The following is an 18,721-nucleotide window of genomic DNA, read 5'->3' on the forward strand; positions in this document are numbered from 1 at the left end:
TCTAGATTAAACACTCTATTATATATTGTGTGATGGTTGTTCAAACAGATCATCTCCAATTGCTCTGTTAAATCCTTTGTTGATAAAACTTGGTTTTCCGAGATGTAAACCTGTCTCCACTGTATACTGGTGAAAGAGCTACACTTTATACCGTATAATGCTGTAGGTCCACCATGATTGTGAGCAAATCTAACACAAACATATCGGCTTTGTATCAATAGACTAATGATCAAATTAATGACTAGCTGTTTACATCTAACTAAATTTTCATTAATTAACAGTCAACATTTTACATTACTTTATGGGAATTAAGACCTAATGAACTCAAACCCCAGTTTTATTCTTAGAGTTTTGAAAATGTAGGGAGAAAGCTATGTGTTTCGATTCTTTTCCTCTTGATAAAATAATATTTGTAGCTATACTTTGCTTCATCAATGATTTTTAGACCTAGAAATGTAGACCTAACTTGCTTATATTATATGCACAGTAAAGTGAAACCTGTCTTATCTGAAACCTGAGTAATTTGACAATCTTTTTTATTCAACATGACACTGTCATTCATTTTATAAGGAAAATCAGAAATAAGTCTGGTATTTTGACAATTGTTAAATATGGCTATATTATATTATGCTGTGTCTGATTAAATATTTTTCACTGAAATTTGTGTCAGACTATGCAGTATTTAACAGTTACTTGTGTCACATTATGCAGTTTTCACTGTAACTTGTGTCAGATTTTGCAGTGTTTAACTGTTACTTGTGATAGATTATGCAGTTTTTCACTGTAACTTGTGCCAGATTACAGTTTTTCAAAAATAGAAAAAAAAATTCCATCGGGACCCGAGTTGTTCAAAAGGTGATTAGCTTTATCACTAAATTAGTGGAAAAACCATTTTTCCTTCACTTGAAAACATATGCTTGTGTATTCCTTAAAACAGGCAAGTAGGAAGAGACTAAAGAGTGCTATAGAGTTTCATAAAAAAAAAATTATTTAAAAAAATTTTTTTTGTCAAATTAGTATTACCAGAATTTTTTTTATCTGGATTTTACAGTTGTTGTTGAACTGTGATTAGCCTTATCACCTCTTGAACAACTGGGCCTGGACAATTTGAGTTTAGTTAAAGTTTTGTTTAATCAAGATGTCTAAAGAAACATTTGTTCCCTAAGCGGCATGGTAACAAAAGCTCTGCAGAAGTTATGCTGATTGATGATCTTGTAAACAACGTTATATAAATGGACATTACTCACAAAATATTTATAATAGACCACCTAATGAGTGCATACTACATCATAGAAAAGATAACCATTTTATCAATATATTCAGTGAAAATGGAATATGGTGATAAAAAGATATTTGTCAATGTCTATTGTCTGAAAAGTATTATGCAGAAAATGATGAGTGTTGAAGGTTTCATTGTTCAAATTAGATGTTAAAACATTGAAGTTTACTGATCATTACTTGTTTCGTTTCAGATGTTGAAATGCCTGAGCATGACCTTGACCCTCCACGGTTCAGTCGACGTGCACTGGAGCGGATCCTGAATGACTGGACAGCAGTCAAGGCTATGATCCTGAGTGGGAAGAAACAATCCAGAACTAGGTATGGAGTCTACAGTGACTACTCTACATATAAAGAAAGAAATTGTAGAAATTCTTGCGGTGTGATATTTGTTTTGTCTATGATGAAGTCGCAAGGCAAGACTGGCGTTACTTTATTCAACCAGTACAGCATTGTCACCAGCATTTGACTTTAAAGTTTTGCATTTAGATCCATTGCTCAAAAGTATATGTCTGACTTTAACCAAATCTTTGTATATAGTTGGATCTCATAGTGGAAATCTCAACACAGCCTTCAATTACACAATATCATCAAGAATGTATGGTTCAGTTACTGGAAATTAGGGCTGTTGGGAATCTGGATGTTTAAAGTTTCTCAAAAAGTCTTAATGTTAATTCAACCAAACCTGGAATTTGCATTTGAGTATAACCATCTAAACACACCCTACAGATTACATGAATTGTAGTTTAGTGCTGTATTATTTGGCTTCACACCCTTTTATGATTTTTCATAAAGAAATGTATTTTGAGAATTTTTCCAGTGCAATAAAGACATGAATGGTTTCAAGAATTGAGGCTCTGGTATATAACCAGAGTTGTTTTGTTTATCTCTGTCCAAACAACTCCAGTGGTTAGAGGTATTAAAGTTCCAATGATTATGTCATAAAGTCCAATGATTATGTCATAAAGTCCAATGATTATGTCATTCTTGATATACTTTTAAAACTAGAAGATTGTGAGTAAATGTCTCATGGACTCCTAGACAGATTTATTTAGTTGGTGACAGTGGGGAGATGTATTCATTTGAACACCTGCTTTGTTTTTACTTGTAAATTTAAGCATTGTGTGTACTATTGTTGTTTCAGTTCCCCGGATCTGATGTATGAGGACCAGCTCTATCTTGACAGTCAGAGTGGCACTGCCAGATTGGACAAGTTCACTCACAACCTCCTGGTCAAATGTAGTACAGAGGTAAGACTGACAGGCCACGAAACAAAAGTTCTTTATATATACCTCTCTTTATCACATCAATATGGCAATCTAGAAATTCTTAGATCAGTGTCCTACCATGGTGTCTCTGTGTTTGTATTGTTAGATCAGCGTCCTACCATGGTGTCTCTGTATTGTTAGATCAGTGTCCTACCATGGTGTCTACGTGTCTGTATTGTTAGATCAGCGTCCTACCATGGTGTCTCTGTGTCTGTATTGTTAGATCAGCGTCCTACTATGGTGTCTCTGTGTTGTTAGATCAGCGTCCTACCATGGTGTCTCTGTATTGTTAGATCAGTGTCCTACCATGGTGTCTCTGTATTGTTAGATCAGTGTCCTACCATGGTGTCTCTGTATTGTTAGATCAGCGTCCTACCATGGTGTCTCTGTGTCTGTATTGTTAGATCAGTGTCCTACCATGGTGTCTCTGTGTCTGTATTGTTAGATCAGCGTCCTACCATGGTGTCTCTGTGTCTGTATTGTTAGATCAGTGTCCTACCATGGTGTCTCTGTGTCTGTATTGTTAGATCAGTGTCCTACCATGGTGTCTCTGTGTCTGTATTGTTAGATCAGTGTCCTACCATGGTGTCTCTGTGTCTCTGTATTGTTAGATCAGCATCCTACCATGGTGTCTCTGTGTCTCTGTATTGTTAGATCAGCATCCTACCATGGTATCTCTGTGTCTCTGTATTGTTAGATCAGCGTCCTACCATGGTGTCTCTGTGTCTGTATTGTTAGATCAGCGTCCTACCATGGTGTCTCGTGTCTCTGTATTGTTAGATCAGTGTCCTACCATGGTGTCTCTGTATTGTTAGATCAGCGTCCTACCATGGTGTCTCTGTGTCTCTGTATTGTTAGATCAGCGTCCTACCATGGTGTCTCTGTGTCTCTGTATTGTTAGATCAGTGTCCTACCATGGTGTCTCTGTATTGTTAGATCAGTGTCCTACCATGGTGTCTCTGTATTGTTAGATCAGCGTCCTACCATGGTATCTCTGTGTCTGTATTGTTAGATCAGTGTCCTACCATGGTGTCTCTGTATTGTTAGATCAGTGTCCTACCATGGTGTCTCTGTATTGTTAGATCAGTGTCCTACCATGGTGTCTCCGTGTCTGTATTGTTAGATCAGCGTCCTACCATGGTGTCTCTGTGTCTGTATTGTTAGATCAGCGTCCTACCATGGTGTCTCTGTATTGTTAGATCAGTGTCCTACCATGGTGTCTCTGTATTGTTAGATCAGTGTCCTACCATGGTGTCTCTGTATTGTTAGATCAGCGTCCTACCATGGTGTCTCTGTGTCTCTGTATTGTTAGATCAGTGTCCTACCATGGTGTCTCTGTGTCTCTGTATTGTTAGATCAGTGTCCTACCATGGTGTCTCTGTATTGTTAGATCAGTGTCCTACCATGGTGTCTCTGTATTGTTAGATCAGCGTCCTACCATGGTATCTCTGTGTCTGTATTGTTAGATCAGTGTCCTACCATGGTGTCTCTGTATTGTTAGATCAGTGTCCTACCATGGTGTCTCTGTATTGTTAGATCAGTGTCCTACCATGGTGTCTCTGTATTGTTAGATCAGTGTCCTACCATGGTGTCTTTGTATTGTTAGATCAGCGTCCTACCATGGTGTCTCTGTGTCTCTGTATTGTTAGATCAGTGTCCTACCATGGTGTCTCTGTGTCTGTATTGTTAGATCAGCGTCCTACCATGGTGTCTCTGTATTGTTAGATCAGCGTCCTACCATGGTGTCTCTGTGTCTGTATTGTTAGATCAGCGTCCTACCATGGTGTCTCTGTATTGTTAGATCAGTGTCCTACCATGGTGTCTCTGTGTCTCTGTATTGTTAGATCAGTGTCCTACCATGGTGTCGCTGTGTCTCTGTATTGTTAGATCAGTGTCCTACCATGGCGTCTCTGTGTCTCTGTATTGTTAGACCAGCGTCCTACCCTGGTGTCTCTGTATTGTTAGACCAGCATCCTATCATGGTGCCTCCTGTAGATGCCTCATCCTGTTTACTGATAATAATTTATTTGCTTTGATAAAGATTATTTAATTTGCTGGGTTAAGTTGTGTTTCCTTAAAGAATGTAAAGGAAAATATTGTATTGGAATTTTCCCTAAAAAACTTTCCTGTAATATTGCACGACTTCTGCCACAGTGTTGTTTTAAAAAGGGGGAAAAAACAAAACTACTTCTTGTCATAATATTACATGCTGTTTCTTTTAATAGATGCTTGACACCTTGCTCACAACGTTGATTCGGGAGATGCAAAATGACAGTGTTGAGGGTAGAAAGGCTGAAGCACGCACCATCGCACAGAGATTTCTACGCTCCGTTGCCAGGATCTTTGTTGTGTTCAATGTAGAAATGACGCCCTCTACTAACAAGAAAAAGAGGTGAGTTTTGCTAGGTGACAAATATTACTTGTATTAATTACATTTGAAGGTTGGAGGCATCTTTATAAATATATATTGAAAAAAAATGACTCTACTCCCCCATTTGGTGAATTCTGAAATGGTCATAAATATTTATTCTTATTGATAACATATTTGGACCATAGATGTGGCCGACATTAAAACTCCATTCCTATATCTGATACATTAATGATTGTATTCCACAGTTCCACCTTGACATCCTGCCAGCCCTTGGTGAAATGTAAGCGAGCATTCCAGGCTTTGATTAACATTGCTATCGAGGAACTCTGTGAGATTGCCAACTCTCTGATTGCACCTGTCCGTATGGGTGTCACGCGACCCACAGCTCCATTCTCCCTTGTTTCAGCGAATGGGGAAGCAATACAGGTGAGAGTTAAGGGACGTGTAGTCTTTGTTGTCTAGTGATGGTTATTATACTCCCCACTTAGTAAAGGGTGGTAATATTAAGTAATCACTTAGTGTAGATACGTATGTGTCAATTAGCATACATATGTATGTGTGTGTGTGTGTGTGAAAGCATTTATCTGTTTGTGATATACTTGTGTACACCTGGACAGATTTAGTTCATATTCATACCATAACATCACAGCAAGACATTCTACACCAGATTAGCTTTTGGTTGTCATCGGCCAAGGTTAAAGGTCAAAGGTCACAATTGACTTGCAGAAATTTCTGGTTGTGAATCAGACCAAGCACAGAACCATATTTTGTAAGATCAGAGTTTGTCTTAAAATCATTTTATCCCCTGTCCTTGATTGAAAATTATCGAAAAGAAACTTTGGTGATGTTTATTCAAAAACAAATGTTGTATACCTCAAATGGGAAAAGTTCTGACATCCTGTTTTGAACCTTTGAATTTTTAATTGAATTTACAAAGATAGCATGATAAATTATTGATTCCTGAATATAATGATTCAATGGATCCAATCATTTTCTTCTGCAATTTATATAGAAAATTATTAATGGTCCATTTCATAGTTTTTGCCTATTCAGTTTATACCTCATTGCCTTTAAACTTTTGTTAGAACTGAAGATTTGTACCATCAGCAATCCATGATAATTCTTCCTCAATGGTTTTAGATACTCAGACAGAAAAAATACTTTGATCAGGTATTAATATTGTATTGATAGTGTAATAATAAATATGATTGTATGCCAGTACGGTTATGGAACTTGATTTCCATTTCACTTATTGAAATGTTTAATTGCATTAAAACTTTGGTATAACAGGGAAGTGAGGAGGTCTTTAATGTCGACCCGATCCCTCCGCGGTCAGAACCGTCGGACACCGACACGCATCCTGTTACAGCCTACATACCACACCCTAGCCAAGCACGCCGCCAGCCAGCCCATCAGAACACTGACCGCGATGATGATGATATCATGGCCGCAGATGTTGAGGAGGTAAGGCTCATGTTACATTCCAGGATAGATACTAAACAGTGAATCCTGTCTTAACTAATATCCTGGAGTGTCCAGATTACATAGGCTTTGTTTCAGACATGTTATACAGAGTTCAGATCAGAAAAGTACCTTCACTTATGTGAATTTTAAGTAATTTTGAAAGTCCTAATTTAAAGTTCTAAAAAGTCTACCATGTTACATGTAGTCTGCAAGATAAATGTTCTTGTTGTAAAAAACCATAAATTAAGAAGACGACTATCAAAAATATTTTTTAATGTCAACTAAATTAATGTCACCAGGAATGATGGAAACTTTGAAAGTGTTAAGACATGAACAAATTTATTTCTAATCATTTATGCTCAAAATAGAAATATCTTAGACGGTAATAAAAATTCTTGATCAGCTTGATCAGCCAGATAAATCTGTAAATACTGTGATTTGTTGTGTACAGGTTGAAGTGGTTGATGGAGGAGAGGATGAAGGTAGTGACCATGATGACCGTGATGATCACCAATCAGAGCACTCGGATGCAGATCATGGCCAGGCTGAGCAGGAGGAAGGTGTTGCGGAGAGTGATATGGATCTTGACCTCCTCGCCGAGTCAGATAGCGACAGTGATAGTAGTCATAGCAACCAGGATAACGTCAGTGTACAGCGAAGTGCTGTGACTGCTGCAACAGCAGGCTCAGATGCTGGTGTGTATGATTTCAGACAAAAAATAATTTGTATGTTTTTATGGTTTAAAAAAAAGTTAATGTCATTTGGGATTTCTGTAAATGTTCTATTAAAGCTATCTCAATGCTTGAGCATTAATGCAATTGGAGAGTGTCTGAAACACAGAAAAGGGCCACTTTGAGAAGAAAATAGAATTTGCTGTGTACAGTTTTCAGTTCTCTTAGCCTGAGAGTGTTGATCAGTGCAAATACAAAAGGTATTCTAGTTGTCTAAATATGTTGACCTTTGACCTGATTTAGGCCTTGGTAGCTTGGCTCACTTCTCGGAGGATTCGGGTGAATCATCCAATCAGGAGGACGACTATGAGAGCGACGGTGATCAGAGTGACCAAAATGACGCAGATGACATGAATTATATTGATGAACAGCTGGAACGATGTAACACCTCAGGTAATTAGTCAATTGTCATCAAGGGTCATGTCTGGTTATTGTAAACAGTATGTGTCGTCCTACCTGTCAACAACCAATGTCGTTTTGAAGCAGGTATTTTTGGAGTAGGGTGTCTAAGGAAATCTTAAATGAGAGGTTTGATGGGATATAACCACAACAGTATATAACGGTCTATGGTCCGTTTCCTGTAAACTGCACCATTAAGTAAAGATTCAACTACATAGATCCTAAAAAAAACGTAGAGCATGTTGATAGATTGTTCAACACAATGCATTCCATCTCTGCTGCACCCTATCTAACTAATGCTTAAGACATAGATATATACAATTGATACTGTCAATATCACAGTGAAGAGTTTCCAGAAGCTGTCTTTGTTATGCAGTCACATGGCATCTGTATACCATATTTATTCGCAAATAAGCCCCTTCATCTTCGTAGGATTATCAATTTTAGAATAATAAGTTAAAAGTGGTTTACAAAGAATGTCTCCTCTTACTTAAATACTACACCCTTACACTAGCTGAGGGACTTACTTAAATACTACACCCTTACACTAGTTGAGGGACTTACTTAAATACTACACCCTTACACTAGTTAAGGGACTTACTTAAATACTACACCCTTACACTAGTTGAGGGACTTACTTAAATACTACACCCTTACACTAGTTAAGGGACTTACTTAAATACTACACCCTTACACTAGTTTAGGGACTTACTTAAATACTACACCCTTACACTAGTTAAGGGACTTACTTAAATACTACACCCTTACACTAGTTGAGGGACTTATTTGAGAATAAATACCGTATATATATAGTAATATATGTATCTTTTCTAGGTACTCATGGTCAGAGAACTCTCCAGGCTCCTCAGACAATGCAATGGGCCATCCGACAAAGGGAGGCAACCACAGCCCGTCCTCCACCTGCCACGGGTACTACCACAAATACAGGTAAAATATTGTGGTCCTAACAGTTTGGCTGAAATCAAACCTTTTGGTCTATGTTGCTTTCAGGTGAGCCGGAAACTGCTTTTGGGGCATTTACAGGGCTATTATGATTCATGCCTGAAATGTTACCTTGAACAATCGACAAAACGTTTTTGTCTGCATTTAACACAAAAGCTTCCAAACACAGCTCAACTTCCTCTACTACATTCACCAATACTTCGCAATGTGTAACTGAGAATATAGTTTATTTGAAGCAAATTTGGGGATAGAAAAAATAAATGAAGTGGTAACATAAAATTCATAGCAAAACTAAAATGGAAACATAAAAAATGTACGGATTTATGAAAAATATGTGGATTTGCATAGCAAGAGTCAGATTTCTAAAATATACAAAACCCATATTTAAAGGACATAATCATTTTGTCAGATTCTTAAAAGACTAACTGAAAATTTTCCAGATTACAGAATATGAAGATAAAACGTGGTTAAGATGAATTATTTATGTCTTGAAGGAGGAAGTGGAGGCTTAATATACATTGACCCAACAACTCTTAGACGAACAACAACAGTCACTACAACAACCCCAGCCGTACAGGATACAGCCGTCACCATGACAACCACAGCTAGCCAGTTGGCTCGTGCATTTGGGATTGTGGTGCGACAGATCGCCGACCTACTAACAATGTTACAGGATTATCATGCACTGGCGCCCAGTTTACCACGTGTACTCGATATAACTGATCAGGACTCTATTGACCTGCAGGTAAATCGTGTTCTATAAATTTAATAGAGTGTTTTATAGATAGAAAATGGTGTTCTGTATTTAGAAACTGCTTTAACCAAAGTTATTTAATTTGGGAAAAACAAAAAAAATTATCTATCATTCATCCCATCCCTGGTAATGTGCTCACTGATTTCTATTGCAGTTATTTTAAAAAGGCTGTCAAATCTTTATCATTGTCCTGCAAAAAGCCATTCTCTCCTTTGTGTAGTCAAAAATGACCATTGTTGTGGACTGACTGTTAAACTTAATCAATCAAACCTTTCTGTGAATTTTATGTGTTGCCATCTGAGCTTATACATTGCACTAACAGTTAATGGGGACATATATCTCTTTGTGAATCTGTGTATCTTTGTATCAGTCCAGGTAAGATCGCGTACAAGATATCTCAGGTACGCCTTTACAGATTTAGTTAATAATCACATCAGAACACCACATAATCCAAGTTCAAAACCTGATAAGATTGTGGTGGTCATCAGGCAAGGTTACAGGTCAAAGGTTACACTTGACCACTTGTAAGAGAGGATAGGGATATATCTATGTCTGCCGCCTCTCACATAGTCTGTACTGCAGGATACATGAAGTATCAGAATATTGTCTATTCCCTTTCAGCTCTACACAGAGGACCATCTGAAGATTACATGGGAATGGTTAGTAGATGTTATGGATGCCACTGAGGCACAACTACGGTTTGGCTCAGCACTCAGCCATACCACTGACCCCGCCAACCCAGGTCATCCTCTCCATAGTAACTACGTTCGTACCATGCGGGACCGCACGACCCGCGAGGAGAACCGTATATTACAGGTCCTGGACAGACGCCGTGCACGATTTGGAACCATAGGTAAGTGCAAGTGCTATTCCGGTAAAATAAAAATTTGACATTGTCTGCAAAATGACCACTATATTGTGGTTTCTGATTGGTTGAACTTTAGATATTGTCCAATTTTGATGGAAAATTATATGGAATGTACAGTTTAAGACCAGAAACACAATACTGACATCTGTGTTGTGATTGTCAAAAAAGACTACAGGCTTCTGATTGGTCTGATTAAGATATCGCCTATTTTAGATGTGTTATGACACTACAAGCAACACTTAATGTCCATTGATGTAGTTCTATTTTTTGTTTCACAGGTTCTGATGGAAATGTTGCACGACGGGACTTCCTCAACTATGCTTTGTCCCTAATGAGATCGCACAATGATGAACACTCAGACACGCTCCCTAGTCTCGATATATCTGCCATGCGTCACGTTGCATATGTCTTTGATGCACTGATTTACTACATGCGCAGTAGCACTGACACAGACAGTGAGGTGTTCCGTGATGGAATCTCCGTAATTTCCTGGGACCATGATGAGAATGAAAATGAGGAACATGAGGATGAACCGGTAAACAACAGTCTGTCAATGGATGCGGAGAGTGTTGATGGTGAAAGTGATGTAACTGCAAAATCTGGACGAAAACATTCATTCTTCCATCGAACTGACTCAACAATTTTCCTGGGATGTCCACCACCTGACCCTTTCCAGACACCTCTTGTGGAAGCACTGCCATTAGCTGATCAACCCCACCTGCTGCAACCTAATGCACGCCGTGAGGACATGTTTGGTATGATACACCATTCCGTTCCGCCACACAAAGGGAGCGCCGATTCAGGCGCTTCACAGTCCTCGCCACATCGAACTCATTTTGATAAACTTCCGGTACGAATGGGATTTGCTAGTCGTTTGTCCGAATCATCTCAGACAGCCGGACAATCAAGTGGACTTGTGTTTTCTGCAACAGGAGGTGTACAACAGCCATCCTTGACCCCTGACCTGGGATTTAGTAACCCAAGTGTAATTGTGAAACCATCTAATGCATCCAGTGCTGGGGCCACACCAGTGCCCATGGATACAAGCAACAGAGCTAGCGTTGAAACGATCGTTCAACAGGCTACCAATATAGTCCTACAGGGCAGTTCTTCACTGGGGTCAAGTTCTGGAATCTTGGGGTCAAGTTCTGGGGTCACTTCTGCTCTGTCTGATATGGATACAGAATCTCCAGCATCACCAGTCTTATCTAAAACAAAGGTTGAAAATTTGGGTCAAGGCCAACAGGCAAGTGTTATTGTTCATGCTAGCTCGTCCTCATCCCAAACTCCCATGATGGCCCAGCCTCCATCGTCGCAAGGTGTTGCACTGTCACATGATGTTCTCATGATTCCAGCCAGATCGGACAGTATGACGTTTGGTGCAGGGAACCGTAGCAACCCAATTATAACTTCGGCAAGTAGTGAACTTACTCTGACTGGACTTAGCAATCTTGATCAGGGGTCGTCATCTTCAGGTCAAAGGTCATCAACCCAGAGTCAAAGTTCAACCATGGATATTAGCACCAGCATGGATTTGTCACAGGGGTCTATGCTTCACAGCGGAGAAACCTCATCTGCCCCGACAGGAAGTAGTCTATCAGCTCCTCCTAGTGGCAGTTTGTCAACAGGACCCAGTATTCCATCATCTGGATCCCTCTCGACTCTTCCGTCATCTTCCATTGGCACTAGGTTTGAGAGCTATTTCAATGTCATCTTGAGATTTTATTGTGATGATCATTTTACTTAAATTTCATAATGGAACAGGTGTATATATGTAAATTTTTAAGCATTGATGTTATTTTTTTTTAGTTTCATCCGGGTATGAAACAAATTTTGTTTGCAAACTGTATGAATCCGCCTATGATTACGCGGATTCTTACAGAAGTTTGCAAACAAAATTTGTTTCATACCCCGATGAAACTAAAAAAAAATTGACATCAACGCTTATAATTAATTTTTGAAAATGATTTTCTAATTTAAAACATGTTTTAAGTATAATTTTACTGGTTTTAAATGGGATTCTTTTTCTCAAATCAATACGCAACGTCAATTGTTGTATTGTGACGTCACATTTTTCACGCCATTCTCGGAATTTCTTTCATAGAAGAATGAAAAGAATTTTTGGACCAATCAGATTTGAGTATTTACCATGAAAACAAAGAAAAAATTAATTATATGATAATGAATTGGTAACAGAATTCATTTTAAAATAAATTGGTAACAGTCTTTGATTTCAAGATTTGATAATGAAATTCTCTGTTTTGCGTAAATTTTACAAATATTGTACATTTTTTCTTGGGCTCACATGTACATTTTATTTTAAGATTATTGTTTATTTACTTCACATAGACCCCCGATATTCTTATTACACCACTTCCAAGTTCCTTTGTCCATGGTAGATAGTACTATTTCACTTAAAGTAGATCTGTTATCTCTCTGTAATCTTGGTGACACGATTTGAAGTTCCTGTCATGACACTCCATTTGATATATTTATACAATACTTTGACCTCTATATTTTTGTAGTCTTGGTGACACAATTCCAAGTTCCAGTCTGGACGCGCCAGTAGATATTGTTGGAGCTCATGAAAATGTGTCCAACACAGTTGTTGTGGAGACCTCTCAGACTGGAGTACCTTCCCCTGCCACAGGAACACAAGCTCCTAACAGGCACCAGAGTAATGAGTAAGTCAAGACTGAATTATTTGTGAAGGAAAAGATAATTATGCCCACACTTATTAAAGAATTTGGTTTTGTGAAAAGCCAGGGTCAATTAAGCAAATGCCAGGTTTTGGAGGTGGAGGAAAGCTGAAGTACCCGAAGAAAAACAACCGACCTACAGTCAGTACCAGACATCTGCTCATCCTAGGTTCCAAACTTGCAACCCAGAAGTGGAGGGCAAGTGAAAAAGTGTCACGACACCTTAACCACTCTGCCACCGCAGACCGCAGTGAAGGAGGGGAAGGGGTTATGTTGTAATCACTTTGTGCATCCATGCAAAAATTGTGTACAGGGTATCTCATTAAATCCTCGATAGATTTAGTTCATTTAAGCATTGAACAGCTTTCAGTTGCCATTCATATTGACTATGAATGGCAACTGTAAGCCGTTCAATGCTTATATTTACCATCTGCGATTTTTTATTTGTCGTGCGATTTTTTTTTTTAATTTTCAAATTCAAATTTCAGTTGGCAGTTCATAAGCTGGTGAACTCGCAACTGAATTGGTAGGGTTATATAGTGGCAGGGCCATACAATGGTAGATATATTCCCTTAATAACATAACACCATCAAATTTTACTTCAGATTAGAATTTGAGGATGATCAGTCAAGGGTAGTCATTGAGTTCCAATATATACCTGAATAAACACTGATAATCATTGGTCAAGGTATCAAGGATAAATGTTGTGCTTCAACACTTTCAAGACTGTGTACCTGCAAACATTCAACAAAAGATACCTGATGTTGATACCATAACATCACACCAAGTCCCATCAAGGTTAAAGGTCAAATGTCGCTTGATCAACGTTAAGGGGGTTAGGTTGGGGTATATATATGTAATAATCCGCTCACTTTTTTTTGTCTTTTTGGGCAGTTTAGAAAGTCCCCACTACATTGTGTAATGTTTATATTGGTAACATTCCAATCTTTTAAATTCTTCAGGCAGATGTATATTGGTCACATGACACTGGTGTCACATGACGTATTGCTGGGACGATGGCGTCTGGCCCTGGAATTGTTTGGTGGTGTATTTTGTGATGATGTGGGAGCAGAGCCAGGATCTGTCATCAGCGAACTCGGAGGATTCCCAGTCAAAGAGAGCAAGTTCAGGCGTGAAATGGAGAAGATACGAAACTCACAACAGAAAGATCTCACATTAGAGGTAATTATGATAGAGTGTAGCTGCTGTCACTCTCTCACAGAGATTTCCTGTCTCTATATCCTCTAGTTTGTAAAAACAATTAAAAAGTAAAAAGATTTGCTGACCTTTTTTTTCTGATATGTTGTCAGAAGCACATGTATTATATGTTTAGGCTTAGAATGTGATACTATACAGTGACACAAGTTAGGGGAGAATCGTCTTTGGTTTTGAGAAACGGTAGGATAATAACTTGGTTTTGCAAGAATTGATAATATGAGGAGAAAAGAGCTGTTACTTTGTGAGAAATGACAAGCTAGAAAAAAATTTAAAAGATTTGAAATTGTGATTGCCAAGAGGGGAACTTTGGTTTGTGAGAACGGACATGATGAGAACTTTTGTTTGTGAGAATTTTACAAGATTTAAACTTTTTGTCCTGGAGAATTGACAACATGAGAACTTTGTTTTGTGATTTTTTTGTGAGAATTAACATAATGAGAGGATGTGGTTTGTGAGAATTGACAACATGAGAACTTTGGTTTGTGAGAATTGACAACATGAGAACTTTGGTTTGTGAGAATTAGCATGAGAGCATATGGTTTGTGGGAATAGACAACATGAGAACTTTAGTTTGTGAGAATTAATATAATGAGAGCATATGGTTTGTGAGAATTGACAACATGAGAACTTTGGTTTGTGAGAAATGACAACATGAGAACTTTGGATTGTGAGAAATGACAACATGAGAACTTTGGTTTGTGAGAAATGACAACATGAGAACTTTGGTTTGTGAGAAATGACAACATGAGAACTTTGGTTTGTGAGAAATGACAACATGAGAACTTTGGTTTGTGAGAATATTAATTGACAACATGAGAACTTTGGTTTGTGAGAATTGACAACATGAGAACTTTGGTTTGTGAGAATTGACAACATGAGAACTTTGGTTTGTGAGAGCCTGACTCTTTGTCATAGGTGGAACGAGACAGGAACCTGTTGATTATCCAGGCCTTCAGACAACTCAATACGCTCTTCAACCGACGCACCAACAGCAACAGTCAGCCATTAGCTGTTCACCGGGTCAAGGTCACATTCAAAGACGAGCCTGGTGAGGGCAGCGGTGTTGCCAGAAGCTTCTACACCGCCTTGGCTAATGTGAGTTGTCTCCCCTTAGAAAAATCTTCTGTGTACAACAATTCAGTTTGGATTTGTATATAAGCATTTCCCAAAATATTTGTAGAATGACAATTTTGGAATATTGGAGACAAGTTTTGAAGTATATTGATTGTTTTTACAAGATACAACTGTCACAGTAACCCAAAGTTTTAGAATAAAATAAAACCAAATGTCTTCAGACAACACGGTCTTTAAAGTAAGAGGACTTAGATAATAAAGTAATACAGAAAAATAGTTTGTCTTGGTGTTTCGTCAATATTGATGAAAGCAAACCCATTTTATACTTGGTCTATCTTATCAGTTTTGATAAAATTTGTGTTTGTAGGCGGTGCTGTCTCAAGAAAAACTTCCAGCGCTGGATGGTGTAATGGTTGGAGGCAAGAGTCTACAGTACAGTAAGTACCTGTACTACTTTTACGTTTACCATCAGGAATTCCCATTCATGTAGATCTTGCTGTCTGCAACTAGTTATCTCAATTATCTCAGAGAATCAATTGTACAATTCATGTCATTGTGATCCTTAAGAACCCAAAAAAGAAGTTACAAATAGTCTGGTGTCGCAGTGGTAGCATGCTGGCATTTCATAAAGACGTCACTTTGATATTCTGATCAGATGTTAAAAGGTATAGGGGTCATCTGCCCAACCATGTGGGTTTTCAAATGGGGTCCGAAAGGCAAGTGAGTATATGCCATGGCATAGTGCTGCAACGATATGTATTCACTCGCCGAATACGCTTCTGTTGCCATGATGGTTTTGGGCAATACTTAATACAGTGCAGAAAACTGGAAACGGCCTGATCCAGAAAACCTTGGGCGTACCTTGATGCGAGAAAAAAATACCATGAACCGAACCGTGCCATTTACACTACGATATATATTTCCCATAGAGGCCCTGATATTGAGACTGTAGCATGCTGGGGTGAAGGCTTATCAAGTTTTTTCAAATGAATGATCTTGACTTACATTCAAGTCATGGGGTGAATGTGCTAAAATCTTTAAAAAGGTTCTTATCAATAGCAAAAATGTCCAGAGACCTGATCTTGGGCATGCTAGGATGAAGGACTTCCAAATGTGTTTAAATGAATGAACTCGACCTACATTCAATGTCACAGACATCAAATTTGTCTTAAAGGACAATTTTTCAATGACCAACATATCCAGAGACCTGATATTGGTCCAGTAGTATGCTTGAAAGAAGGGCTACAAAATTAATTCAAATCAATAAACCTAGCCTACTCTGAAATTTGAATAAAGTTGTAATCAGCTTAGTATCTGCATAAATGACCTAGATCAACTTCAAAGTTGGATCAGAAGCAGATAAGCAATACAGGCCCATTGCGGCTCTTGTAGGTGTTTCTCCATGTATTTTATTTCTTTATTTTCAGGTTTGATACAAAGAGCTCGGTCGCGTGAACGTGAACGAGACCGACAGAGAGCGGCCGTCCAGCGACAGAGAAGTCGAGACCGTGAGACTCGACGTACACTCTCCTATGATGCCCCACCATTCTACATGCCAGCTGAAAGCGCCACAGCTAATCCTGCGACCACACCCCCTAGTGTTGCTGTACCAAACCCCACAGAGGGGGCAGGGGTGCCCCCTCCCGAGGGCAGCAACAGTGACACCATATCACAGTATCGCAGACAATTGGGTGAACGCTTGTATCCAAGGGTTAGGGTTTTACAGCCAGTAAGTCAATACCGTGAAGTTTATTAAATTATTTCGGTAGATAATTAAATAGTGACTCTGTAGTGAAACGCGAGATATATAGCATGACAGATAGCCACTCTTAAGGTGATGCAAATTATATTTTGTAACGTTGCATTATGTCTGAAGTTTATTTTCTATTCGAACTTGAGATATTAAGATATTGATATTAACCTTTGTTTCGTAACATTGTCAATACTTTGGTTTCTTGTGAACTTTCATATATCTTTTGACCTGTATTTCAGTCACTGGCCCCCAAAGTCACAGGAATGCTGCTGGAGTTATCCCCGGCCCAACTTCTGTTGATGCTCACATCAGAGGAAACACTACGGCAACGTGTGGATGAAGCTGTCGACATCATCCTCTCACACGGCAGGTTAGCAAGTGATTCTAGAATAAAATTAATGTGTCAAAATGTTAATTAACTTTTATGCGCACATCAAATTTCCACGGATGCGCCATGGTATACTGTCTGCATCCCTCCCTTAACAATTAGTTAAAACTTTGAGGAAATTTTTTCCTCCGTGGGCTACAGTTAAATATGATATGTGTTATCGTCCCAATTTTTGGCATAAATGGTCTTGTGGGTCTGACAATTATTGTATGGATTCGATTTGTAAAACAATTTTGACATGTTGGGGCTACTCTTTGATATTACACAATGTATTTCAATAGGGCCAGATGGCCATATTATCCATCCATTTGTAGTGCTTGTTTTAAGACTTTTGAAATTAGTTTAAGGTTTATGAAACATGTTCCCAAGTAGATGGCTGCTGTAGCAGGACCCAAATGTTCTTATCTTGCTTTGTGAAACCTGCCCAAAAGGTCACCTGCACATAACAAAAACGTCTTATAAAGGTTACCTGTCCTGTACTTAACAAAACCTCTATATAAAGGTCACCTGTCCTGTACATAACAAAACCTCTATATAAAGGTCACATGTCCTGTTCTTAACAAAACCTCTACATAAAGGTCACCTACACATAACAAAAACTTCTTATAAAGGTTACCTTTCCTGTACTTAACAAAACCTCTATATAAAGGTCACCTGTCCTGTACATAACAAAACCTCTATATAAAGGACACCTGTCCTGTACATATTATAACCTCTATATAAAGGTCACCTGTCCTGAACATAACAAAACCTCTATATAAAGGTCACCTGTCGTGTACATAACAAAACCCCTATATAAAGGTCATCTGTACATAACAAAACCTCTATATTAAGGTCACCTGTACATGACAAAAACCTCTATATAAAGATCACCTGTCCTGTACATAACAAAAACTTCTTATAAAGGTCACCTGTCTTGTACATAACAAAACCTATAGAAAGGTCACCTGTAGTGTACATAACAAAACCTCTATATAAAGGTCACCTGTCCTGTACATAACAAAAAACCTCTATATAGAGGTCACATGTACATAAAAAACCTTCTATATAAAGGTCACCTGTATATAACAAATAACCTCTATATAAAGGTCACCTGTATATAACAAATAACCTCTATATAGAGGTCACATGTACATAAAAAACCTTCTATATAAAGGTCACCTGTATATAACAAATAACCTCTATATAGAGGTCACATGTACATAAAAAAAAACCTATCTAAAGGTCACCTGTATATAACAAATAACCTTTATATAAAGGCCACCTATGTATAACAAAAACCCTTTTTTTTTTTTTATAAAAGTCACCTGTACATATCATCAAAAACCTGTCTATGAAGGCCACATGTTTTTGGTCTTAATGTAATACGATTTACTGCTGAAGAATCTCTATATAAAGGTCACCTGCCTATTAAGGCCATGTCTCTCTGTTCCCTTGAGGTTTGACAGTATTTTTTAATCTTTTGTTAAACAATGCTGTAATAGTTTTAAATG

General features: G+C 38.2%; 1 protein-coding gene across 2 annotated transcripts in view; it reads left to right on the plus strand.

Moving 5' to 3' along the window:
- The window catches only part of LOC117316586 (E3 ubiquitin-protein ligase UBR5-like), a 50,401-nt gene that overhangs the window by 25,822 nt on the left and 5,858 nt on the right, over positions 1-18,721 (plus strand). For both annotated transcript variants that reach the window (XM_033871249.1, XM_033871250.1), the window contains exons 26-42: positions 1,473-1,599; positions 2,423-2,528; positions 4,772-4,938; positions 5,163-5,343; positions 6,208-6,381; positions 6,833-7,076; positions 7,356-7,505; positions 8,346-8,459; positions 8,969-9,219; positions 9,850-10,081; positions 10,375-11,785; positions 12,622-12,780; positions 13,758-13,977; positions 14,929-15,108; positions 15,455-15,524; positions 16,515-16,816; positions 17,080-17,210. In XM_033871249.1, the coding sequence (XP_033727140.1) occupies positions 1,473-1,599; positions 2,423-2,528; positions 4,772-4,938; positions 5,163-5,343; positions 6,208-6,381; positions 6,833-7,076; positions 7,356-7,505; positions 8,346-8,459; positions 8,969-9,219; positions 9,850-10,081; positions 10,375-11,785; positions 12,622-12,780; positions 13,758-13,977; positions 14,929-15,108; positions 15,455-15,524; positions 16,515-16,816; positions 17,080-17,210 (4,219 nt within the window). The remainder of the gene's footprint in view (positions 1-1,472; positions 1,600-2,422; positions 2,529-4,771; positions 4,939-5,162; positions 5,344-6,207; positions 6,382-6,832; positions 7,077-7,355; positions 7,506-8,345; positions 8,460-8,968; positions 9,220-9,849; positions 10,082-10,374; positions 11,786-12,621; positions 12,781-13,757; positions 13,978-14,928; positions 15,109-15,454; positions 15,525-16,514; positions 16,817-17,079; positions 17,211-18,721) is intronic.

The sequence above is a fragment of the Pecten maximus genome, chromosome 18 (assembly GCF_902652985.1).
Source record: "Pecten maximus chromosome 18, xPecMax1.1, whole genome shotgun sequence".
NCBI lineage: Eukaryota > Metazoa > Mollusca > Bivalvia > Pectinida > Pectinidae > Pecten > Pecten maximus.